Source organism: Sphaeramia orbicularis, chromosome 17 (genome assembly GCF_902148855.1).
Source record: "Sphaeramia orbicularis chromosome 17, fSphaOr1.1, whole genome shotgun sequence".
In the NCBI taxonomy this organism is placed as follows: domain Eukaryota; kingdom Metazoa; phylum Chordata; class Actinopteri; order Kurtiformes; family Apogonidae; genus Sphaeramia; species Sphaeramia orbicularis.
The window spans coordinates 53,518,608-53,540,614 of record NC_043973.1 but is presented as its reverse complement, the minus strand read 5'-3'; the positions used below and the strand labels follow the sequence as shown (position 1 = coordinate 53,540,614).

At 36.7% G+C, this 22,007-nt stretch overlaps 1 protein-coding gene across 1 annotated transcript in view; it reads left to right on the top strand.

The window, feature by feature from the left end:
- Nucleotides 1–22,007, top strand: part of myo10 (myosin X) — a 160,406-nt gene that overhangs the window by 22,101 nt on the left and 116,298 nt on the right. The window contains exon 2 of the mRNA XM_030160553.1: nucleotides 17,032–17,130. Coding sequence (XP_030016413.1) covers nucleotides 17,032–17,130 — 99 coding nt within the window. The remainder of the gene's footprint in view (nucleotides 1–17,031; nucleotides 17,131–22,007) is intronic.

Here is a 22,007-nt window from a genome sequence, read left to right as displayed (position 1 = left end):
TGTTCCTCCCTCCCTCCCTCCCTCCCTCCTTCCTTCCTTCCCTCCTCCCTCCCTCCTTCCCTCCTTTCCTTCCTTCCTTCCTTCCTTCCTTCCTTCCTTCCTTCCACCCTCCTTTTCTTCCTTCCTTTGGTTTTGCTGTAGAATAAATCAAAGGTTCAGATGGGTTTTCCTGGTGAATCAATGCTGTAGAAGATGTTTCCACGGTAACTACGGAGCCTCTGAACGTCCAAATATGGTCATATCTGATGACCGTGAAAAGATGAAGGACTGTATTTTACACCAATTATTGACATGTATTGATAGGATTAGTGGATCAACAGGAATTAAACAGTTTAGATCAGTAGATGGTTTAGGTTAAAGGAGGACGTTTGGGTCTTTAAGGGTTAAAAACAGTCAGGTTGATTCCCTTGTCGGTTGCTTCTTCCCTCTTTGTTAAATCTGTACGAACTTTCTCCTCCGACTGCACTTCGTGACCTTTTTCCAGATTCATTCGTGTCTTTTCTCATCACTTAAACATGAGCTTTAACACCTGGCTCTGGCTCGAAAACAGACCACGAAGAGATGCTTTTGACTTCCTGTTTGAAGTCAGCCACATGAAACAACAGAAGAAGAAGAAGAAGAACGCGAAGAGAAAAGCTGGAACTGGGAGCCACTTTTAAGCCGACGGGAACATAAACAGCCTCATCCTGTTGCACCAGGGAAACATGAGTGTCTTTGAAGTCCAGGATCCAAACGGACTTTTTCTGGCGCCACTTCCTGCTTTTCACTGGAAGGGTTTGGATCCATGAGGAGCTCACAGATGTCAGGAGGTAAAGACGGGGAGCACACTTTAACGGTGAAGACGCTCAGAGGTCGACAACGGAACGCAACCACGAGTCGACAAGTGCACCACATCACGGACGATGTTTATTTTATTGGTCTTGAATATTTATACCAGTGGTTCCGAACCTTTTTAGGCTCGTGGCCCTATTTTTTTTTTTTTTTTTTTTTCAGTTATTTTTTTTGAATTTTTTTTCAGCAGTAGTGCAAAAAATGTCTAAACAATAGGAATTGTCGTTTTTATACAAAACAAAAACAAACAAACAAAAAACCCCATCCCAAAGTAAGCCACCTATCGTCCTGGACAAATGTAACAGAGTTTGTGCGACGCAAACTTACACTTAAACGTAGGTGTAAGAAAATCTGCTATTTACATAGTACAAAATTTATATTTAAATGTAAATATTATATATTTACAGTATATTTGCACATGCACACATTGAACTGCAGTTTTGTTTTGTTTTTTTTTAACAAACTTTGTTATACATTCTAATTGTGCGCCAAATTTTCTTTTCTTTTTTTTAACTTTATTTTTCTTATTTTACTACAAACATGGTTAAACATACATAACACAAACAGTAGGATCAGGGAGTCACAACTGACAGGACAAAGAATAAATGAGTACATACATAGATATGCAAGATTAAAGATCAGGGCTGTGTATTGGCAAGAATCTGGTGATACAATACAAATCACAATACTAGGATCATGATACGATATATCACAATATATCATGATACTGTTAAAAAGGCAATTTTTTGTTTGTGTCTTTTTTTAAAATGATTATTTCCTTGAAGAATTGAATTACACCAGAAATCTGCACAAATACTAAACACATTTTTATTTGATCACAACAGGATCTAATGTTTATCTTTATTAACTATTTATTTATTTTTAGTGCAGTTTTTAATATTGGATCATATATATGGGTTGTTTTAGTTGGTGTTTTTAGGATCCTTTTTCTGTGTTTTTGTTATTTCGTGCTTTGCATTTTGCTATTTTGTTCTGTAGCAGCATCTGGGATGTTTTTATTGAATGACAATTAATAAATCTGAATCTGAATCAAAATGTTCCTGTGTTAAACCTTAAAGGTGTGGGAGACTTTCGTCACCGATTTTTCATCAAATATGTCAAACCTCAGTCATATCCTCACTATCATGAATCTGTCAGTCTGTCTGTCATTACTCACCTGAATCTCTTGCATTACGGTGAACAGTTTCAAAGAGCCATCCACCAGAAACAAACCATTTGTATACAAACTGAGCCGGGAGGGAACTCGGGCATCTTTGGAATTTTGTGTGTGTTTTGAGTATTGTAGTGCATTTTAGTGTCTTTTTGTGGGTATTTTAGTGTATTTGTGTGCATATCAGTGAATGTTTTGTGTATTTTATATAAATGTCATAAATGGAGATAAATTACGGTGAAGGTTCCATTCACAGTAAAGTTCTTTCAGAAGTCGTCCCAGTTCTGGATGTTGATGGAGCTTTTGTAACATCAAGTATTTTATTGGTCTGGTCTGTAAACCAGTCCAAACACACCCTGGGCCTGGTCGTCCAACTGGGACACCGTTGACATATTCAGTCCGTTCTCATGTCCTGTGTTTCCAGAACCGAGCCTCTTCTGGTTCTGTCTCGACCCGTTAAAGCGTCGTCCTCATGGGCGGTTTGATTTGGCGTCCGACTCCGTAACGGTCCGGGTCAGTCCGAGTCAGCTGCAATCTTACATGGATCCGCCCTCCAGCTGCCGAGCAGATCCACCGACATGCCTCTAATTATCCTCCGGCAGCTGAGTCCGCTCCTCACACTCTGGTTGAGAAATGCATCGTGGGAAAGTGTCGCCCCGCCGTCTTTTTGAGGCTGAAAGGCGTCGGCGGTGGCGTCTCAGGTGACTCTTCGTGTTTTGTCAAAACGGATTGCCGACCGCAGATCGATGAGCAGCTGCTTCCTGTGCTCCCCCCATGGTGACCTTTGACCCCTGCTGATGATGGCTTTGTCAATAATTCAGATCTAACAGGTGTTTTGTGTTATTTACTGGCACTGACCGGCGTTTCAGAGCGTTATCTTAGTGGTGGTTCTGCTCTGTTTGAGGTTCAGTAGCAGTTGTCATGTTGTCATCTGTTTAGCGTCCGATAAAATACAATTTATAATAACCCTCTGGTATCCTGACCACAGAGGTCCTTTAATCACTGAAGCCCAGAATCTGCCCAGTGCCGTAGTCAAGTCAGAATGTTTTGACATTTTTCATCTGTCCTGGATGTAGTCGTCTGAAAATGAGGCGAAAACTTCATCCTTTAAACGCCATCCTCCATGTATCATTATTGAACATGTTTCATCTTCAGGAAACAGTGGTTTTTGATGCAGTCTAACTCGTCTCTTAGTTCTAAATGTGTCTTATTCGGCTGAACCAACAGGACGACTGCTGAATGGGATGGATTCGAGCTGCATTTATTCAGCTGCTGTGGGTCACCGCAGAAGGAAACCTGACATTCAGATATTACATGAACAGTGAAACCTACCGTCTTTTTCAAAAATACTGGGAATATTGAGTGAATATCTTAAAGGTGCAGTATGTAGAATTCTGTTCTCAGTAATTCTAAAATGGCCTTGACTGTCAGCAGACATGAAGGAATCCTGTTCATTTCAAATACCGATCTCACTGACAGTAGTAGTCCAGCCAGAATATTTGTATTTGAAAAGCTCAGTGTCAGCCCCCAAATGATGTTTATGTTGGCATTGTGTGTTTTGGTCTGAGGCTCCGCCCATCACCTGTTTGCCAATCACCAGGTCAGTAGCCTTTGTTCATCCAGGTTGGCAGTTCCACTGAGCTGCAGCTGGAACATTTCTGATCATAAATGTCTGACGTTAATAAACCTAAAGGACTCTGATTATTCCCGGATACGTCAAAGTGAGAAACAAATTAAGGAGATGTACAGGAGATGATTTAGAAACATGGAGATGGATGAAAGAGGAGAAGGATTTGAAGACCAACGCCGGCTCTGCCTTAGTCTGACCACCAGTAAGAACCACTGAGAGCCGGGGCCGCCGTCTCTGCACCCAGTCCCAGACCGGCAGTGTCTTCTCCTGGGGCCAGGCTGCAGTCTCTTCTCCTGACCCTGGTGAAGGGACTGGGTACCGGTGTAGGACTTGTCTCTTGCCATGGTAGCTCCTTGTAGTTCAGTGTTTTCAGTGGAAGTGACCACTTCATGTAGCAGTGTGTTATCCGAAGGGGGGGGGGGGTCAGTAGTCCGGCGTCTGTGGTTCGGCCAGGAGGTGGGGGTATGGTAGCAATCCATGCCGCTTGTACTTCGTAAAAGTGAAACTTAAGGCTCATTTCCCTTTTCTCTATCTCCTGAACCTGTGTAGCAGGGCAGGACGTTTGTCCTGTTCTGTTATATATTACACTTATGTAGAATAAGTCTGGTGAAGATTTTTTGTATGAAATTCATAGTGTGGAGGACAGGATTAGTGGAAACGCTAGTAATAGATGCTAGATCTGTCAACCCCTAGTCTGGGGGGAGGAGGAGAGGATACCACGTTCTGCGGTATTTGGAATGTGATTGCAGTACCAGTTTTGGCCACAATCCTACATACGGCACCTTTAACTTCCGACCTTTACCTCTGACGCAGCTTTAATGTTGGCGTTCGTCGTAAACGTAGCGGAGATCAATTCAGCTGCAGAAAACCCAGACAGATGAAGGAAAGAGGAAGAACGGTGTTGGTGTCGGCGTCTTCCATCAGTTCCATTATTTTACACTGTTTTGGATTTCATCAACTTCAGCCATAAATGAAGATACTCAGTAACTGGCATACCTTTAACCCTTTAATGCCATGTTTGTATTGGAAACAAACCATATTTTTGACGCAAAAAAAGTAAAAACTTGATTCATCACACATTCCAAACACATTCATTGTAACGTAGCAGAGATCGATTCAGCTGCAGAAAACATGCAGATGAAGGAAAGAGGGAAAGCAGAACAAAGAAGCAGAAAAGACGGTTTCGTTGATAAAACTCGTCCTTAAAGTCTGAAACAGTCGTGAATCTGCTCCGTTTCCTTTCACTCCTGTTTCACCAGCGAAGCCGACGTCAGCCTTGACTCAGTGTTTCTGTGGTTGGATTATATTTAGACTGGACCGGGGGGCGCTGTGGGAGTTCAGGCAGGGACGGTTAACCCTTTATGGACCACCATTAGAACACACCACACAGAGTTTTTACGTTGTTTTTACAATAAACATGTCAGAGAATGTCTTTTTTTTTTTTTTTTTTTTTTTACCAATTCTTTTGTAGTTTTTTTTTTTTCAGGAAGAGCTTAACTGTAAATATCTGTCCATTAATTATCATTATTATATGTAATAAATGCTTAAAACAGTGTCTTGTAGTTAAAAAAAAAAAAACAGACTTAAATTTTTATCATATTTATAATGAAAACAGCTATAAATGTGCAGAACGAAATTTTTATGGAATTATAAAAATAAACTTGGAGTTATTTTCCATGCTAAGTTTTTCTAGATCATTCCGTGTCCATGTTCTTCTTATTTTTAGTCCAACGGTTTGAAGGTCCGATGGACTGTTGGTATCAGTTGTCGTCCATCCATAAACAATAAAAAAAAAAAAAAACGTCGGCCACAATCTCTTGAAATTCCTAGCAGAGGTTCCTTGGGGTAAAGCCCACCAAGTTTGTTCAAAGACTTGGGAAATATAGACTTTTGAATTTTTTTATATGAATTTTTGAAATGTTAAAAAATCCCCATTGGTTTATAGTGGGACACATTTCAAAGTGCTATAACTATGGAAGTAAATCTGTCTCATCAGATTTTGAATTATAAAAGCCACTGAATTTCTAGCACTGATTATTTTTTTGCACTGAAATTAAGTATCTGATTTTTTTTCGGCGTCACATGACCAACCTAATGTAACTTGATTGGCTGGCTGGCCGTTCGACTTGAGATAGAATTCATTGCTTATCCTCGGTGTCCCAGATGTGTGATCTGAAGTTTTGCATCTGAATTTTTTGCATCTGAATTTTTTTTATTCTAAATGTATGAACATAGTAAAATTGAGAGACAAAAAATTCAGATACTTAATTTCAGTGCAAAAAAAAATTCAGTGCTAGAAATTCAATGGCTTTTATGATTCAAAATCTGATGAGACATTTACTTTCATATATAACTTCAAAGCATTTGAAGATATTGATATAATTACTATTGACAATAGATAGGAAGTCACATATGGCCTTTCATTTGGTGCCATGACCTTTGACCTCGAGTGACCTTGAAAGGTCAAACGAATGTCAGTGAATGTCTTTAAATACGCCGCTGGACTACAGGTTCTAGTTCTTTGGTGTCATTTGGATCCAGTTGATAGTCTGTGTTCACTGCATGTTCTAGTTGTAGACAGAGCCCCTCATTTCACTGACAAACATCCATCAGCTGATTCAAATACACACACACTGCATCTGTGTATGAACTGTGTACCAACGCCATCGTCCAAAAACCAGGTTTAAAGATGAGACCGAGAGAAGAATGATGCCCGAACGATTAAAACCCAAACCATAATGTGTCCGGATGTGGGCGCTGAAATCCTGCTGCACACATGGTTTCGTTTAACTCTGAACAAACTCACATTTAATTCTCCATCAGAAAAACGGGGAGTGTGTTTTTCACTGAGGATGAGGAGGATTCAGGTCCCTTAAAAGTGGTAAATTTATAACGGTTATTCTTTTATTTTGGGTGATTTTCTTCTGCCTGAGTTTCTTCATTGATTTTTAAACCAGTGAGGGTTTATCTGGGGAACATATTTTACATTAATCCTGAATTTTTTTCTGTAAAATCCTCAAAAATCTTCTGAAATACCTTTTTTTTGGTCACAAACGTTCACAGTAAACGTATGTGGCCTTTATTTTTCAACCACGACAACAAAACACAGCTGCAAACTATAGCTGGTTTCCTTTTCTTCAGTTTTGTGGATGTAAATGCGATCAAATATCGGCGCTGATCAGCTGAATTAATGTCACTGCTGCAGGAAATATAACATTTATTTCGATTTACATTTGTTTATGAGTCATTTATCTGTGTTTTTGGTGAAATAATTAATAGAATCAGTTGATATCGGAAAGAAAAACATCAGTTTAGTAAAAATTCAGACACATTTTGTCTACATTTATTATTGTCGTATCTTGTAGTAATTGGTTTAATCATCATTTAATCATGTTTAATGACTTTTAACTAACTTCAAACTATAAAATACTAATGTGTTTTGTTTTGTTTTTTTAGTCTACATGTAGTAACAGTGTTGTATGAGGGTAACAGGGTTGTTCACCTCATGAAAATGAAGAAAATACTGAAAAAAATATTGGAATTAATGTCACTGCTACAGAAAATATCACATTTATTGAAAATTCCATTTGTTTATGAGTCATTTATCAATTTTTCTGGTGAAATAATCAATACATATCAGTTGATATCGGAAAGAAAAGCATCAGTTTAGTAAATATTCACAAACACTTTAACTCCATTTATTATTGTTGTATCTTATAATGATTAGTTAAGTTATTCTACCATGTTTAATGACTTTTAACTAGCTTAACTACCATAAAATGCTAAACAGCAGTGCTTCTGGGGGTTTTAATCTATATGTAGTAACAGTGTTGTCTGATACAGGGTTGGTACATTGTTTTTGGTGAAATAATTAATAAAATCAGTTGATATTGGAAAGAAAAACATCAGTTTAGTAAATATTCAGACACATTTTAACTCCATTTATCATTGTTGTATTTTATAATGATTGGTTAAATTATCATTTAATCATGTTTAATGACATGTTTAACTTAAAACCATAAAATACTTACAGTTTTTTTTAGTCTACATGTAGTAACAGTGTTGTCTGAGGGTAACAGGGTTGTTCCACCTCATGAAAACGAAGGAAATAGTGGAAAAAATATTGGAATTAATGTCACTGCTACAGAAAATCTGACATTTATTGAAAATTACATTTGTTTATGAGTCACTTATCAATGTTTTTGGTCAAATGATCAATAGAAATCAGTTGATATTGGAAAGAAATACATCAGTTTAGTTAATATTCACACACATTTTAACTCTTTTTCATTTATTATTGATTAACAATCAGTTGACAGTTGATTTGACCAAGAACCAGAAATAATAATGGACGAACCAATGAATAAATGAACCAGTGTTGGTGTTAATCACAGACATTTGACAGGAGGAACAAAAAAAAACAAACTAATGACATTTTTATGCAGAATATTGAGAATATATGTTTTTGTGGGTTTTTTTGCATCGAAAAATATTGTTTGTTTACATTACAAACATGGCATTTAAAAGGTTAAAAGATGACAGCTTTTGAATATTTGGTATTTTGTTTGTGACTCAAGTTGATGAAAGACAAAAGAAAAAAGTTAAAAAACAAACTAAGAAAAATATTGTGACATTAGTACGACACTGTGTGGATTCTGTGCTCTTATTGGTTAGCAGCTCCTCTGTGGGCGGGACCAGAGGGTTAAAGGACGGCCTTTCTGTTGTTTCTGTTGTGTCTGTTGTTTCTGTTGTGTCTGTTGTTTCTGTTGCGTCTGTTGTGTTGTGTGGAGTCATCACAGAGGAAACGCTTCGTACTTTCTCTTCTGTCAGATTGTTTTGCTGGTGTCGATTGGGTCTGAAACAGCTGGAAGAACAACCGAAGGGTGAAAGTACTGAACCTGCGTCTGTTCTCAGCTCAGAGGAAACTGTAGACGAACCAGCAGTTTGACAGAAAAGGCAACGAAAAACTGATTATGATGATTATTAACGGTTGCTTCCACCGCAGCCTTTTCAGGATGAAATCAGTGTGTGTTTGTCCAGACAAATGGAAAACACACAAATGGAATGAAGGGAAGCGACGGTTGAGCTCATAAAAACAGTTCCCTCTGAAGTTAAACATTAATCCACGACCTGCAGGAGATCCCACAGTTCACACAAACAGCAGCAGGTGGGAAAGTGGGTTTGTGCAACGACCATGAGCAGATTTAGGAGGTTGAATGTACGTATTTATACGACCTGAATACAAGCATCAGCTGTTTATACGACAACAAAACAGTACAACCTGAATACAAGCATCAGCTGTTTATACGACAACAAAACAGAGGGATCTGACATGTTTCACATCCTTTGAACACAACCTGTATTTTAGAACATTAGAACATTGGAACCTGTATTTGAAACATTAGAACATGTATTTTAGAACATTAGAATTTGAATTTAAACATTACAACCTGTATTTTAGAACATTAGAACATTGGAACCTGTATTTGAAACATCAGTATATGTGTTTTAGAACATTAGAACCTGAATTTAAACATTAGAACCTGTATTTTAGAACATTAGAACCTGCATTTAAACATTACAACCTGCATTTTAAACATTAGAACATGTATTTTAGAACATTAGACCATGTATTTTAAACATTAGAACCTGTATTTTAGAACATTAGAACCTGCATTTAAACATTACAACATTTATTTTAGAACATTAGAACATGTATTTTAGAACATTAGAACCTGAATTTAAACATTAAAACCTGTATTTTAGAACATTAGAACATTGGAACCTGTATTTGAAACATTAGAACATGTATTTTAGAACATTAGAACCTGCATTTAAACATTACAACCTGTATTTTAAACATTAGAACATGTATTTTAAACATTAGAACATGTATTTTAGAACATTAGAACCTGTATTTTAAACATTACAACCTGTATTTTAAACATTAGAACCTGTATTTTAAACATTAGAACATGTATTTTAGAACATTAGAACATGTATTTTAGAACATTATAACTTGTATTTTAAACATTAGAACCTGTATTTTAGAACATTAGAACCTGTATTTTAAACATTAGAACCTTTGAGCATTTATGTCGGCACCACACAGCTATTATATCGTCCTGAGTATTTTTTCGTATCGCAGTATGTATCACAGGGTAAAAAAATGTCAGTGTCAGTTTGTTCCATTATCGTGCAGGCCTAACGCAGAGGTTCTGAAGTACTGACAGGTCAGGAAACAAAAAGTGTGTGGAGCGCAGCTGCACCTGAACGCCTCAGATAAAGACGTCCTGGGGTGAACGGCGTGACGCTTCACCTCTGATCCCTTGTTCACCTTTGTTCGCCCTAAAAATCCTTATGCCGCCGTTTCTGTTTTTCTTTTTTTTTCCTTGGTCTTTTCTTCGGGGCCTGATGTTTGAGGCTTGTACAAACAAGACACAGATAATGTGTTCCACTCGGCTGACGGCTGTTCTGCAGACGTATACCCACTGAGATTTGATAGGTGAAGAGTTGGGGGGGTGATGGGGGGGGGGGGGGGGTTTGAGGAGTCGACTTTTAATTTGAAGTGTCACTCATGTTAAATTACAGCGTGTACTGACAGTCATCGGAGTTCCGGAGACGCTGCATATTTGGTCGTCTCGTCGCTTTAATTATACACAGAGCGTCTCAGATAATTGTACGGGATAATAATAACACATCAGAACATTATTTTAACAAAGATGAAGCATGAATTTACATTGCATGACCGCAGCTTCCTGAAGACGTTAACGGATTATTGTCAAAGCCTCCTGGGAGCTGTAGTTTTTTACACCAGATGTGTGATGGTTTAGAATTCACCAACATGTTAAGGTTAAGGTTAATTCGCTTTATTACCACCATAATACACACGGTACCTAGCATTAGCATTATTACTTAGCATTAGCATTAGCACTTAGGAGTAGTGAGCTGCCATTGGAAAAGTTAAAGGTTAACATGCTTTATTATCCCTGTAGTACCTATAATACACACAGTACCTAGCATTAGCATTAGCACCTAGTGTTAGCATTAGCACTTGGCACATTAGTAGTCATGAACTGCCATTGAAACGGTTAAAGGTTAACTTGTTTTATTATCCTTGTAGGGAAATTCAGTCTCTGTATTTTACTCGTAATAGAGGGTATGTACATATGTCACTCCCCCCCCCACGCCACACCCCTCTAAGTCAGACTGAGCGTCAAAAACTAACCTGCTCAACATGACGGAGTATAGCAGTAAACACAGCCAGAGTGGGAAAATGGGAAATCTGAAATTAAATGAAGGACAGTTGGACTGGACATGGATCTGTACGAGCTACCAAAGAACAAGTGGTCCATGAACACTGACATGTGGACACAAATGGAGGATCCAGACCTGATCCAGGGTGGAGGGGATCAGCGCTATTTTTAACTGAAACAAATAAACATGGTTTCATCAGGACTGACAGCCAGGGTCCAAAACTAGGGCCCAGAACCAGCTGATCCACAGTGCATTTCCAGTAGACCGTGGACTGACCCCAGTGAATATATGCATGATCTACTGGGACTGAGCAGATTTACTGAGTCTAGTTCAGATCCAGTCCTTTATCCAACACAGATACTACTGCTGTGGACCAGCAGGGCACCACTGGATTCTGGGAAACTAGGAGATTTTTCCCACCTGTTTTTAAATTAACACATTATTCTCGTAATATTATGGCTTTATTGTCGGAATATGACGACTTTAATCTCATAAACGAATGACATTTTTGTTAAATTATGAGTTTTTTCATAACTACGACTTTATTCTCATAACATTGTGATTCTTTTTGTATTTGACTTTATTTTCATAAAATTACAGGTTTTATATCAATATTTTATGACTTAATACTCGTAGTGACAAGTATTTTTCTTTTCTTCTGTGGTCCTAATACTCCGTCGTAGCTTTATTCTCCAGTTCCCCCCTTTTTGTAAAATTAGGTTGGCCTCAGTTTCAGTTAGTTTACTAATCATGTAGGAGCACAAGGTTCACAATCACAAAATGAAGACAAAAACCATGAAAGATCTGATCATGAAACCAAGAGCTGCACTAAGAAGTACTGTTAGCCAGAAGAATACGTCATTTCAGGTCTGATTGGACCCAAAAATCCAGCATAAATGAATGTTAGCTGACACTAAACAGGATCCACAGATCTAGGTTTGGTTTCCTGGATTTGTGGATCCATCTCCTTCTCTTTTCTTTGTCTTTCGATGTCTGTAAAATGATAACTCCCACTGCTTTACAAACCTGCTCATACACTCAATCACACAACAGCTCCTCCCCATTTTTGTTTAAATATTGTTCTTCAGTTTAGACAGTATTGAAGCCAACGCTGTCACTCATCTCCCTCTTTCTGCCACTCAGTGGGCGGAACCACGGTAACTTCACTAGCGGTGACGTCACGTGCATACCCTCTATACACACGGTACCTAGTATTAGCATTAGCACTAGCACGTAGCACATTAGGAATAGTAAGCTAACATTGAAAAGGTTAAGGGTCACTGGTTTTATTATCATCATAGAGAAATTCTCTCTCAGCATTTTACCCATAATGTATTTTAATTATTTTTTTTTGTATTTTAGTGGATTTTTGGTGTATTTTAGCACTTTTTTGTATATTTTAGTACATTTTTAGTACTTTAGTGTTAAGTATTTTAGTACAATGGTTTTTTTCCCTCTGTATTTTAGTGTATTTTAGCTTTTTTATATTTGAGTGCATTTTTTGTGAATTTTTAGTGTATGTTCTTAAATATATTTCAGTGCATTTTAGTGTGTTGTGATGATTTTAGTGCATTTTAGGGTATATTAGGTGTGTGTATGTTATTGAAGTGTGGTTTTGTGTAGATCAGACCTGCTGCAGTGTAGTGTAGTTAGAAAAGAACACATTTAGGGCTAAAAAAGTTCCACTCAGTAACCAAAATAGCTGAACTGTGGCTTTAATGCAGATGCTGTATAGTAGTCCTAACTGTAGTGTTTTAACATTATTAGCATCTGTGCGCACATTAAAACTGATGCTAATTTGGCTCTGGGTTGTTAAAAGAAATAATGCCTGTTGCTTGGTTTATTTATTTTTTTAATATTTTTGCACACTTATTTATCTGCATTTCACATCCTATTGATAATATATTTCATATTGCTGTTCTGTGTTTAATACAGTGGCTAATATGTATATTTTGGTAAATTTACTGAGACGTATGTTTATATAGGGCTAATGTGAGTAAATACAGTGTGGGTCCGCAGTTGTCGGAGAACATACCGCTGTTGTGTTGAGTCACTTTTAAAACGCACACAAAGACCAAAGCCAACAGAGTTTCCCATTGAAGGCCTGACAGGGAGCACGGCTGTGGACGAACAGAGTGGGTTTGTTGCTGGAGAGGAAGTGGAATGTCTTAAAACAGACAGCTGCTCATTCCCAACCCCGTCGGCGTGCGAACACCCCCAGCACTGCTGAACCCCCCCCCCCCCCCCAACCCCAGCATCCCGCAGAGCGAGCATTAGCCACACATGTGGAAGTCAGTGGTGGGTTTGGATCCCAGAGCGTTCAGGGTGTCCATGGGTGTGGATCAGAGACGGTGTGAGGGCGGAGCCAAAGGCCAGAGGGGGCGGGGCTCTGGACCAATGGAACATGTAGCTGATGCTCCTGATGGAGGACGTCTGACCTGAGGTGGACGGTTAACCCTCAAAGACCCAAACGTCCACTGATCTGACCTGTTTAACCCATAAAGATATATTAAACTTTTCTCAAATGATGTGTATTTTAGCAGTTTTTGTATATTTTAGTGTATTCTTTTGTATGTTTTAGTGTATTTTTTGTGTATTTTAGTGGGACTTTTTGTATATTTTCTTGTATATACTGGTGTATAGTATGTATGAGGCCTGTTGGATTTATTTATGAGAATGTTAACTTCACATAAATGTAAAATGTCTTCAAATGACATACGTGTAGCATGCTCAGACCTGCCATAAATATACGTTTTTATGTAACAGGTTGTGGATTAAGTCTTTGAAGCACAGTAAATACTTATTTTTCATTCCTACGTCTCTTGTTCTCGGTCCCATTCTGAGGTCGGACTCTGCTTTTGGAGGTGGTCCAACAGCTGGGTCTTGATCCACAGACCCGGGTTCAGTTCCCGGTCCAGACTCTGATCCTGTGTTGACCTTAACCCTGTGTTGGTTTTAAACCTGCAGCTGGGCCTTATTATTGTTTGACTGTTTGGTTCAGTGTCGGGGGGGTCGTTTGGGGTGGTTGGGGGCGTCTGGGGCCAAAGCCAGCGGCTCTGCGTTGGTTGGAATCTAAAATATCCTGGAGTTTATTGTTGGAGGCTTCACTGTGGAAGAACAGCAGGAAAACCCAAACACAGTCACATCAGAGGATTGAACCGCCAACAGAAAATATCAAACTCAACCCTCTGTCTGCGCATCATCATGTATCGACGCAGTTCCTGTTTTGTTTGTCTGTTTGGTGAAGCTTTGACCTTTGACCTTTGTTCACCTAAAACTAATCTATGAGTTAACAGAAACATTTTTGCCAAATTTACACAAAATCCTTGAAGGTTTTCTTAGAATATCATTTTTAACCATGAAGACCCAGTGTGACTGTTGTGTCACTTCTAAAATACATTTTTTCTCTTTATTGAACTTTTCCTAAATGATTTATCACCGTTTTATTCTAATATTATCCTCTGCATTTTACATTTTTTCAGTGAAAATCATCTGTGTTCCTATGTTTTTTTTTCTAATATTTTTTATTGAAGAAAAAGGACACTTCCAATCATACAAAAACAACAAATAAAAGAACACTCGAATTAGAGTGTAGTAAAAGCAAAAGAAATTAAATAAAATAAATATATAATGAAATAAACTAATTACACCCCCCACCCCAAACCCTGCCCCACTTCTGCTCATCCCGACCAGTACAAAGTAATGGTTACTTATATTTCCTACATTTAATTCACTGATCATGTAGACGTTCATTAAAGCGTTCATCAAAGTTGATGTTTGTTACATCAAAAACAGAGAAAACTGAAGGAAAAGTGTCTTTTTCAGTCAAACTGAACATAGACCCAGTGTGTCCATCCACTGTCATTGATCCAACTCCATGGGTTTTACTGGTAAATCAGTGTTGCAGAAGATGACAGTGTTTCCACGGTAACTACAGAGCCTCTGAACATCCACATATGGTCATATCTGATGACCATGAAAGATGAAGAACTGTATTTTACACCAATTATTGACATGTATTGATAGATTTAGTGGACCAACAGGTGTTAAACAGTTTAGATCAGCAGATGGTTTTCTGTCTCCAGTGAATATTTAGGACTTTATGGGTTAAGAATCATCAGTCATGTATAAATGATCTGTAAGTAGTAACGTACATATTTAAATGATAAACTGAGGCAGAATATGGTTAAAATTGCACTTATTTTTCTGTAGAAGTTTGAGGTTTATGTTTGATCAGGTTATTCACATTTTTATAGATAAAAAACACTTTTATATTGTTATTTTCCTTTTTTTTGCACTAAAACAAACAGACAAAGGTGGGTTTCTCCTTATTTCTCAGTGAATGTGCGAGCGTCTGCTGAATGAACTAAAATGAGTTTGACACCCCTGAAGGGATGGCACACGCTCCCCACAAAGACCATGGGTGGGTTTTTGTGTTTGTGTGTTGTTCGGGGGTCTTCATGGTCAAAGAGCTGGAACGAGGAGGAGGAGGAGGAGGAGGAGGAGGAAGCAGCGTGGCATTCCTCCGCCGTTCACATCAGGAATGACCATATGGTGGCGGCGGGTAAACAGCACACGCCTCCTTTTGTCTGTGCTACAATGGGACGTCTTCCTTTGTTTGGAGCCTTTTAGTGGCATCAAAAAGCCGGACGTCAGCGTCTCACTGGAGGCTTTTGTCTGTTTGTGCATCTATTTGAGGTTTTTCACTTGTATAACGACCCAGTATTTGGTTAAAACAGGTTCAAACTTCAATTAAAGAAAGTTAGCAGAGTTTATGGTCGTCATCAAAGTGCAAGAGTTGTTATAATACTTCAAACTGCATTATTTTATTTATCAGCAGATATGGAATTGAAGAGAAGAGCAAGAAAACAAGCAAGAAAATGTAGAAAAATAAACGAAATAGGCTACAAACTTTAAAAAGATTAAGAAAAAATAATAAAATAGGCAAGAAAATGTAGAAAAATAAACAAAATAAGCTACAAACTGAAAAAATTTAAGAAAAAATAATAAAATAAGCAAGAAAATGTAGAAAACTAAACAAAATAATCCACAAAGTGAACAAAATAAAAATAAATAAATAAAATAGGCAAGAAAATATAGAAAACTAAACAAAATAAGCAAAAAAATAATAATTTTGTGATATTTTCTTCATTTTGTTGTTTATTTTGTTCATTTTTGTTCGCTTTGTTGATTATCTTGTTCTTTTTGTACATTATGTTTGTTTTTTGGCTAGTTCATTAACTTTTTTTGGATATTTTGTGCATTTTTGTTTATGTTGATTTTTTTTTTCATTCATTAATGTGGAAAAATAAGCAAAACTTTGTCTAAAACAAAACATAAAAGAATGAAATAAGCAACAGCATGAACCCAAATTCAATGGTTGTTGAGTCCTGAGTTCTTTCTTCTGTGTGTTCTCAGTGTTTGTTCTTGTGTTTTGTCTATATGTAAACTCCATGTATCTAAAGTACAAACAGGAGCTGTGCACACGGTCAGAGGTCAAGGGTTTGATCCGACGGATGTTTTCAAAAGTACGGTTTCCAGGTTGAAAATCTTTTCATTCCTGTTTGTGTGGGGTTTTTTTGTACATTAATGGAAAAGCAAAACAAACAGATTTTACCTTCTTTCAATTATTACTTTTCTTTATACTTTATTTTTAGTTTTTGTTCATCTGCAAAAACACAAAGTGAATTTTATTTGGAAGAAGACAAACATGTAGTTAAACGTTAAAATACTGATAAATACTGACTTTAACCTTTTACAACACGTTTAGTTCAGTACTTTTTGGGTCATTTAAGGTTGTTTATATGTTTCGTGTGTTTTCTAGTTGTATTTGAAGAAAAGAAAATGAGAAATAAATATGTACGATCATTTCAACCTCGACAAACAAAAAAACAAAAGGTGGAATAAACTGATGTCTTCTGCAAAACATAATAACCACTCTTGGGTCGTCGTCATGGCCCCGCCCACATGACGCATCATCATTACACTATCGTTTTCAGACTTTTTGTTTGTGAGGTTTGTATTTTATGAAGGGACAGTAATCATCTGTGCTTCTCATTGGAACAGTCGGATGGTTCTCAGATGGTTCTGAAGGGTTTTTGGTCACATGGTCTAACGTCTCCGTCGTCTTCTTTGTTGCCAGGGCGACCGGGTGTGGCTTCGGGAGGATGACCAGTATCAGCCCAGTACCGTGTCCTCCTGCTCCGGCGGTGTCGTCGTCTTCGCTACCGACTACGGCCAGGTACTGACGGAAACGTTTCAGACGGTTTACTGTGTTTTGGTCTGTTTTCTATGTTTGTTCTGCATGTGGCTTATTTTGGTCATGTTACTTTTTATTTTTTCAGTTTTTATTCATTTTTGTTCATTTTATTGATGACTTTGGCTGTTTTTATTTTTGCTGTTTAATTATTTTTCCTTAATTTTTGCTCATTTTGTTGCTTATTTTCTCCATGTTATGTATTATGTGGCTTATTTTGTTCGTGTTATTTTTAATTTTTCAGTTTTTATTCATTTTTGTTCATTTTATTGACAACTTCAGCTGTTTTTATTTTTGCTTTTTAGTTTGTTTTCTTTAATCTTTGCTCATTTCGTTGCTTATTTTCTCCATGTTATGTATTATGTGGCTTATTTTGTTCATGTTACTTTGTATTTTTTCAGTTTGTATTCATTTTGTTCATTTTATTGACAACTTTGGCTGTTTTTATTTTTGCTGTTTGATCAGTTTGCCTTAGTCTTGGCTCATTTTGTTGCTTATTTTCTCCATGTTATGTATTATTTTGTAAATGCTCCTTTTTTCTCTCTTTTCTAATTTTTGTTCATTTTATTCATTATTTTATTTGTTTTTGATCATTTTGGATCTGCTATGACTCATTTGGACATTCAGAGGCTCTGTAGTTCAGGGTTACGGTGCATTGCAGAGAGAGAAAGAGAGAGAATAATAAATAAAATGCAAAAGAAAAAGAATAAAAACCTTACAAAATAAGAAATAATGTGGAAAAACAAGCAAATATTTGACCAAAACGAAGCCGAAAAGAATCAAATAATCAATGAAAATGAACAAAAATGAATATTAAATCAACAAAATAGCAAGTAATATGAACAAAATAAGCCACAAACTGAACAAAATTGAAGAAAAAACAATAAATTGGGCAAGAAAATGTAGAAAAATAAACAAAATAAGGAAAGTATTTAACAAAAATGAAGGTAAATGAATTAACAAGTCAACAAAATGAACCAAAAACAGCCAGTGTTTCTTTTCACAGCCCTGGTTTAATGTTGTGCGTTTATCTGTTCTACGTTGTGTTTTGTGGTCGTGTGTCTTCATCTTCATCATCACCTTCATCTTCATCATCACCTTCATCACTGTCTTGTGATCCTGACACAGAGCAGAAGGTCCGTTCTGTCATATTGTGGATCAGCTGATGCAGTCAATCCTCTTCAGTCCATATGTTTGTGGGTTTGATCCGGTTTAAGGGGAACCACCTGTAATCTGAGCCTTCGTCTGTCCGGCTGAGCGGACCATGCACACGTTACACTGAAAGTTAGAAAAGCTCTGATTATTTTTCACACTTTGTATTAGGTCAGAATATACATTATTATTATTCTTCAAATGTTCTAAAATACTATCACCTATTTTTGTTTATGGGTGAAAAAAAAAAACAACAAAAGTTGATTGATGTATTTATTTTGAATAAGAATGTCAAAAAAGAAGAAAATAAATAAACAAAATACTTAAACATTAGACATATAATACGTATTAGAAAATGAGTGAGAAGAAGTATAACTAATAAACTCCCACCACTTCTCCTTAAATAATTAATTACAATAATAACCTTCCCAGTCTAAACATATCTGTACTATATGCTATTAGGGATGTAACGATACGAAAATTTCCTACCACGGTTATTGTGACCAAAATTATCACGGTTATCATTATTATTGCAGTATTGTTGAAATTTTGCTGAAAATGTTCAAAAAGTACTTATACACACACTGAAATAATTTAACCAAGTTGTATTTTTGAAAAAAAAAACAAAACCAAACAAATAAAACTAGAAGCACTTGGAAAGTGCAGACCTCTGCCAAAGCAGATCAGTGGGCCCCCATGGCCCCCCCACCCCCGATCACCACCAAAATTTAGTCAGTTGTTCCTTGTGCCAGTATCAATATTTCCTGGAATTTTTATCCAAATCCGTCCATAACATTTTGAGTTATCTTGTACACAGACAGACAGACAGACACCAGTAAAACATGACCTCCTTGGCAGAGGTAATAATTGGTACAATGTACCTTCTGTTGCAGAAACATTCAAGTCTTAACCCTTAGTGGTCTGAGCCTATTTTGTCCATTTGTCAGTCCTTTGGATTTTGCCTTTATATACTATATAAACAAATGTTTACTATACCCATGTTTGGGATCTTTTTTTCAGCACAACTTCATTTATATCAACTGTCTATTATTTTTTTACTCTAACCTACTACATCAACGCAAAAGGACAGAAAACACAAAAAATATATAAAATCTGATATGAAAAATGCATATAATTTATTGCATAAATAACACAAAGATGCTAAACAAACCTTTTCAAAGACTTTAAAAGTGAATATTGGTTCCAAATACTAGGTATATACACTTAAAATTGTAATAAATTAAAACTATACTCAAATATTTGACATAAAAGCAGATCTTTACATAGGCATTTTCTCTGGAAAAGTGCGGTAATCAAACACAGTTATCATGAGAATTAGAATTTAAACGGTAATACTAACGTTCTGCAATTTTACCACGGTTTATCATTATACCGGTAATCGTTACATCCCTATATACTACAGTATAATATGACTGATACTTATTTTTAAATAATTTGGTGTCTGGCTTTATATTATTATGAACAAATATAATATGATTGACATAAACACATAATACAATAACACATGTATGTAAATACATATTCATAGCCAGATCCATACACACACACATACAAACTCCAAACACTGTGCCTTTTACTCACTTTTCTGTGGGATCAATAACCCGTTCTAACCTGGTTTCTCTCCTCCTGGTCGTTGGGTTAAATGTCCCTGTCTGCGGTGTTAAAGTTCACTGGTCGTAAACTGCGGTCGACACGCTAAAGGCCTGTGTTTTGACGCTGCTTTCTCACTTTGTTTTGATCCCAAACACCAAAGCAGACGGATCCGCAGCCCGTTGTTGAATCCACAAACACCAGCAGGTCGTAGACGGTTTAGGAGACGCCAATTTAACCGGCTAACGTGTCCGACATCACACCTGAACCTGAACGGTGGAGTTTTGGGTTCGAAAATGGACACTGACTGATGCTCGTCCTGCAAAAACGACTTCAAATGAGTTGTGTAGTTTCCTTCAGTTTTCTCTGCTTTTATATAATAACCTTTGAATTTACTCTGAGCTTTAATGAACATCTACATGATCAGTGAATTAAATATAAGAAAATACAGGATTTACACTGAAAAAAACACAAAATACAGAGGATAATATTATAGTAAATAGTGATAAATCACTTTGGGAAAAAATGAACAAAATTATGTATAAAAAAACATTAAATAAGCAACAAAATGAATAAAAAAAACAACAACAAAATAATAGCTAACAAGAACAAAATAAGCCACAAATGGAAAAAAAATCTACAATAAAATAAAAAAACCTAACAAAAGAATAAATAGAATTAATTAAAATGAACAAAATAAGGTGGTAGATGCCTCTTTTGTGTTCAGTTCTATATTTTTCTGTAAAAGTCTTTTTTTTTTCAGTTTTCTTTGTTTTTATATAATAACATTTGAATTTACTCTGAGCTTTAATGAACATCTACATGATCAGTGAATTAAATACAAGAAAGTACAGGATTTACACTGAAAACACTCTCTCTCTCTCTCTGTCTTTCTCTCTCTTTCTTTCTCTGTCATTCTCTCTCTCTCATTCTCTCTCTCTTTCTCTCTCTCTCTCTCCTGATGTCTTCACAACTAATTTATGAGTAACAGAAAATTTGAGCTTAACAAAAAAGGTGATTTGATTTATATCGCGATACATATCGATATTGCCTGTTATGAAAAAAATTATCGTGATGTGTTTTTTTTTCCGTATGGCCTGCCCCTAAGTTCACCGTTAACTCGAGGTGAACGTTTGTGATGAAGTTGAAGGAGTCTCATCCATCTGTCGTATTTTTTAACAGACGCCTGAACGCAGCCTTTTTAGTCCAAATATCCAGTAAAGGCATGTTGGTGTAAACGGTGTCCTGACGAGCCGGACCAGGCTTCGTGTGTGTTTTTGTGCGATGTGTGTGTACTTCAGGAACCCCTCGTCATCCTCGGGTTTCAGTGTTTTTGACGGCGCAGACTGGAGGACAATGCAGAGGGAGATGAATGGTGATTCAAAGAGCAGCTGCTGCTTTTGATGATGATGAAGGATGAGGAGGGGGGCGGGGGGGGCGGGGGGGGGGGGGGGGGGGGTTACCTGTTCACCTCTGAAGGGGCTCGGTTTTCCCCTCAGGTTTCACAGACCACTTACTGATGGGATGGAAACAGTCTACAGCTGTAGGATGTCCTGTTCATGATGATCTGAGATAAAAACTTCAATATTTTCTTCAAGTTTTTATGGGAGATTTTTCTTCCTAATAATAAAAAATAACCAAAATAATCAACAAAATGAACAAAAATGCACAAAATTATCAAAAAAATCTGTAAAAAAGACTAAAATAATCAACAAATTAAACATAAATGAACAAAATAATCAACAAAATAAACAAAATAATTAACAAAATGAACAAAAATGAACAAAATAATCAAATCAATGAGAAGACAGATTTTTTAAATAAACTATATGAACATAAATATTGGACACATCATGTCTACAGCTGTAAGGTGTCCTGTTCATGATGATTTGAGATAAAAACATCAATATTTCCTAAAGTTTAATGGGAGATTTTTCTTCCTAATAATAAAAAATAACCAAAATAATCAACAACATGAGCAAAAACGCACAAAATAATCAACAAAATGAGCAAAAAATGCACAAAATAATCAACGAAATGTGTAAAAAAAGACCAAAAATAATCAACAAATTAAACATAAACTAGCAAAAATGAACAAA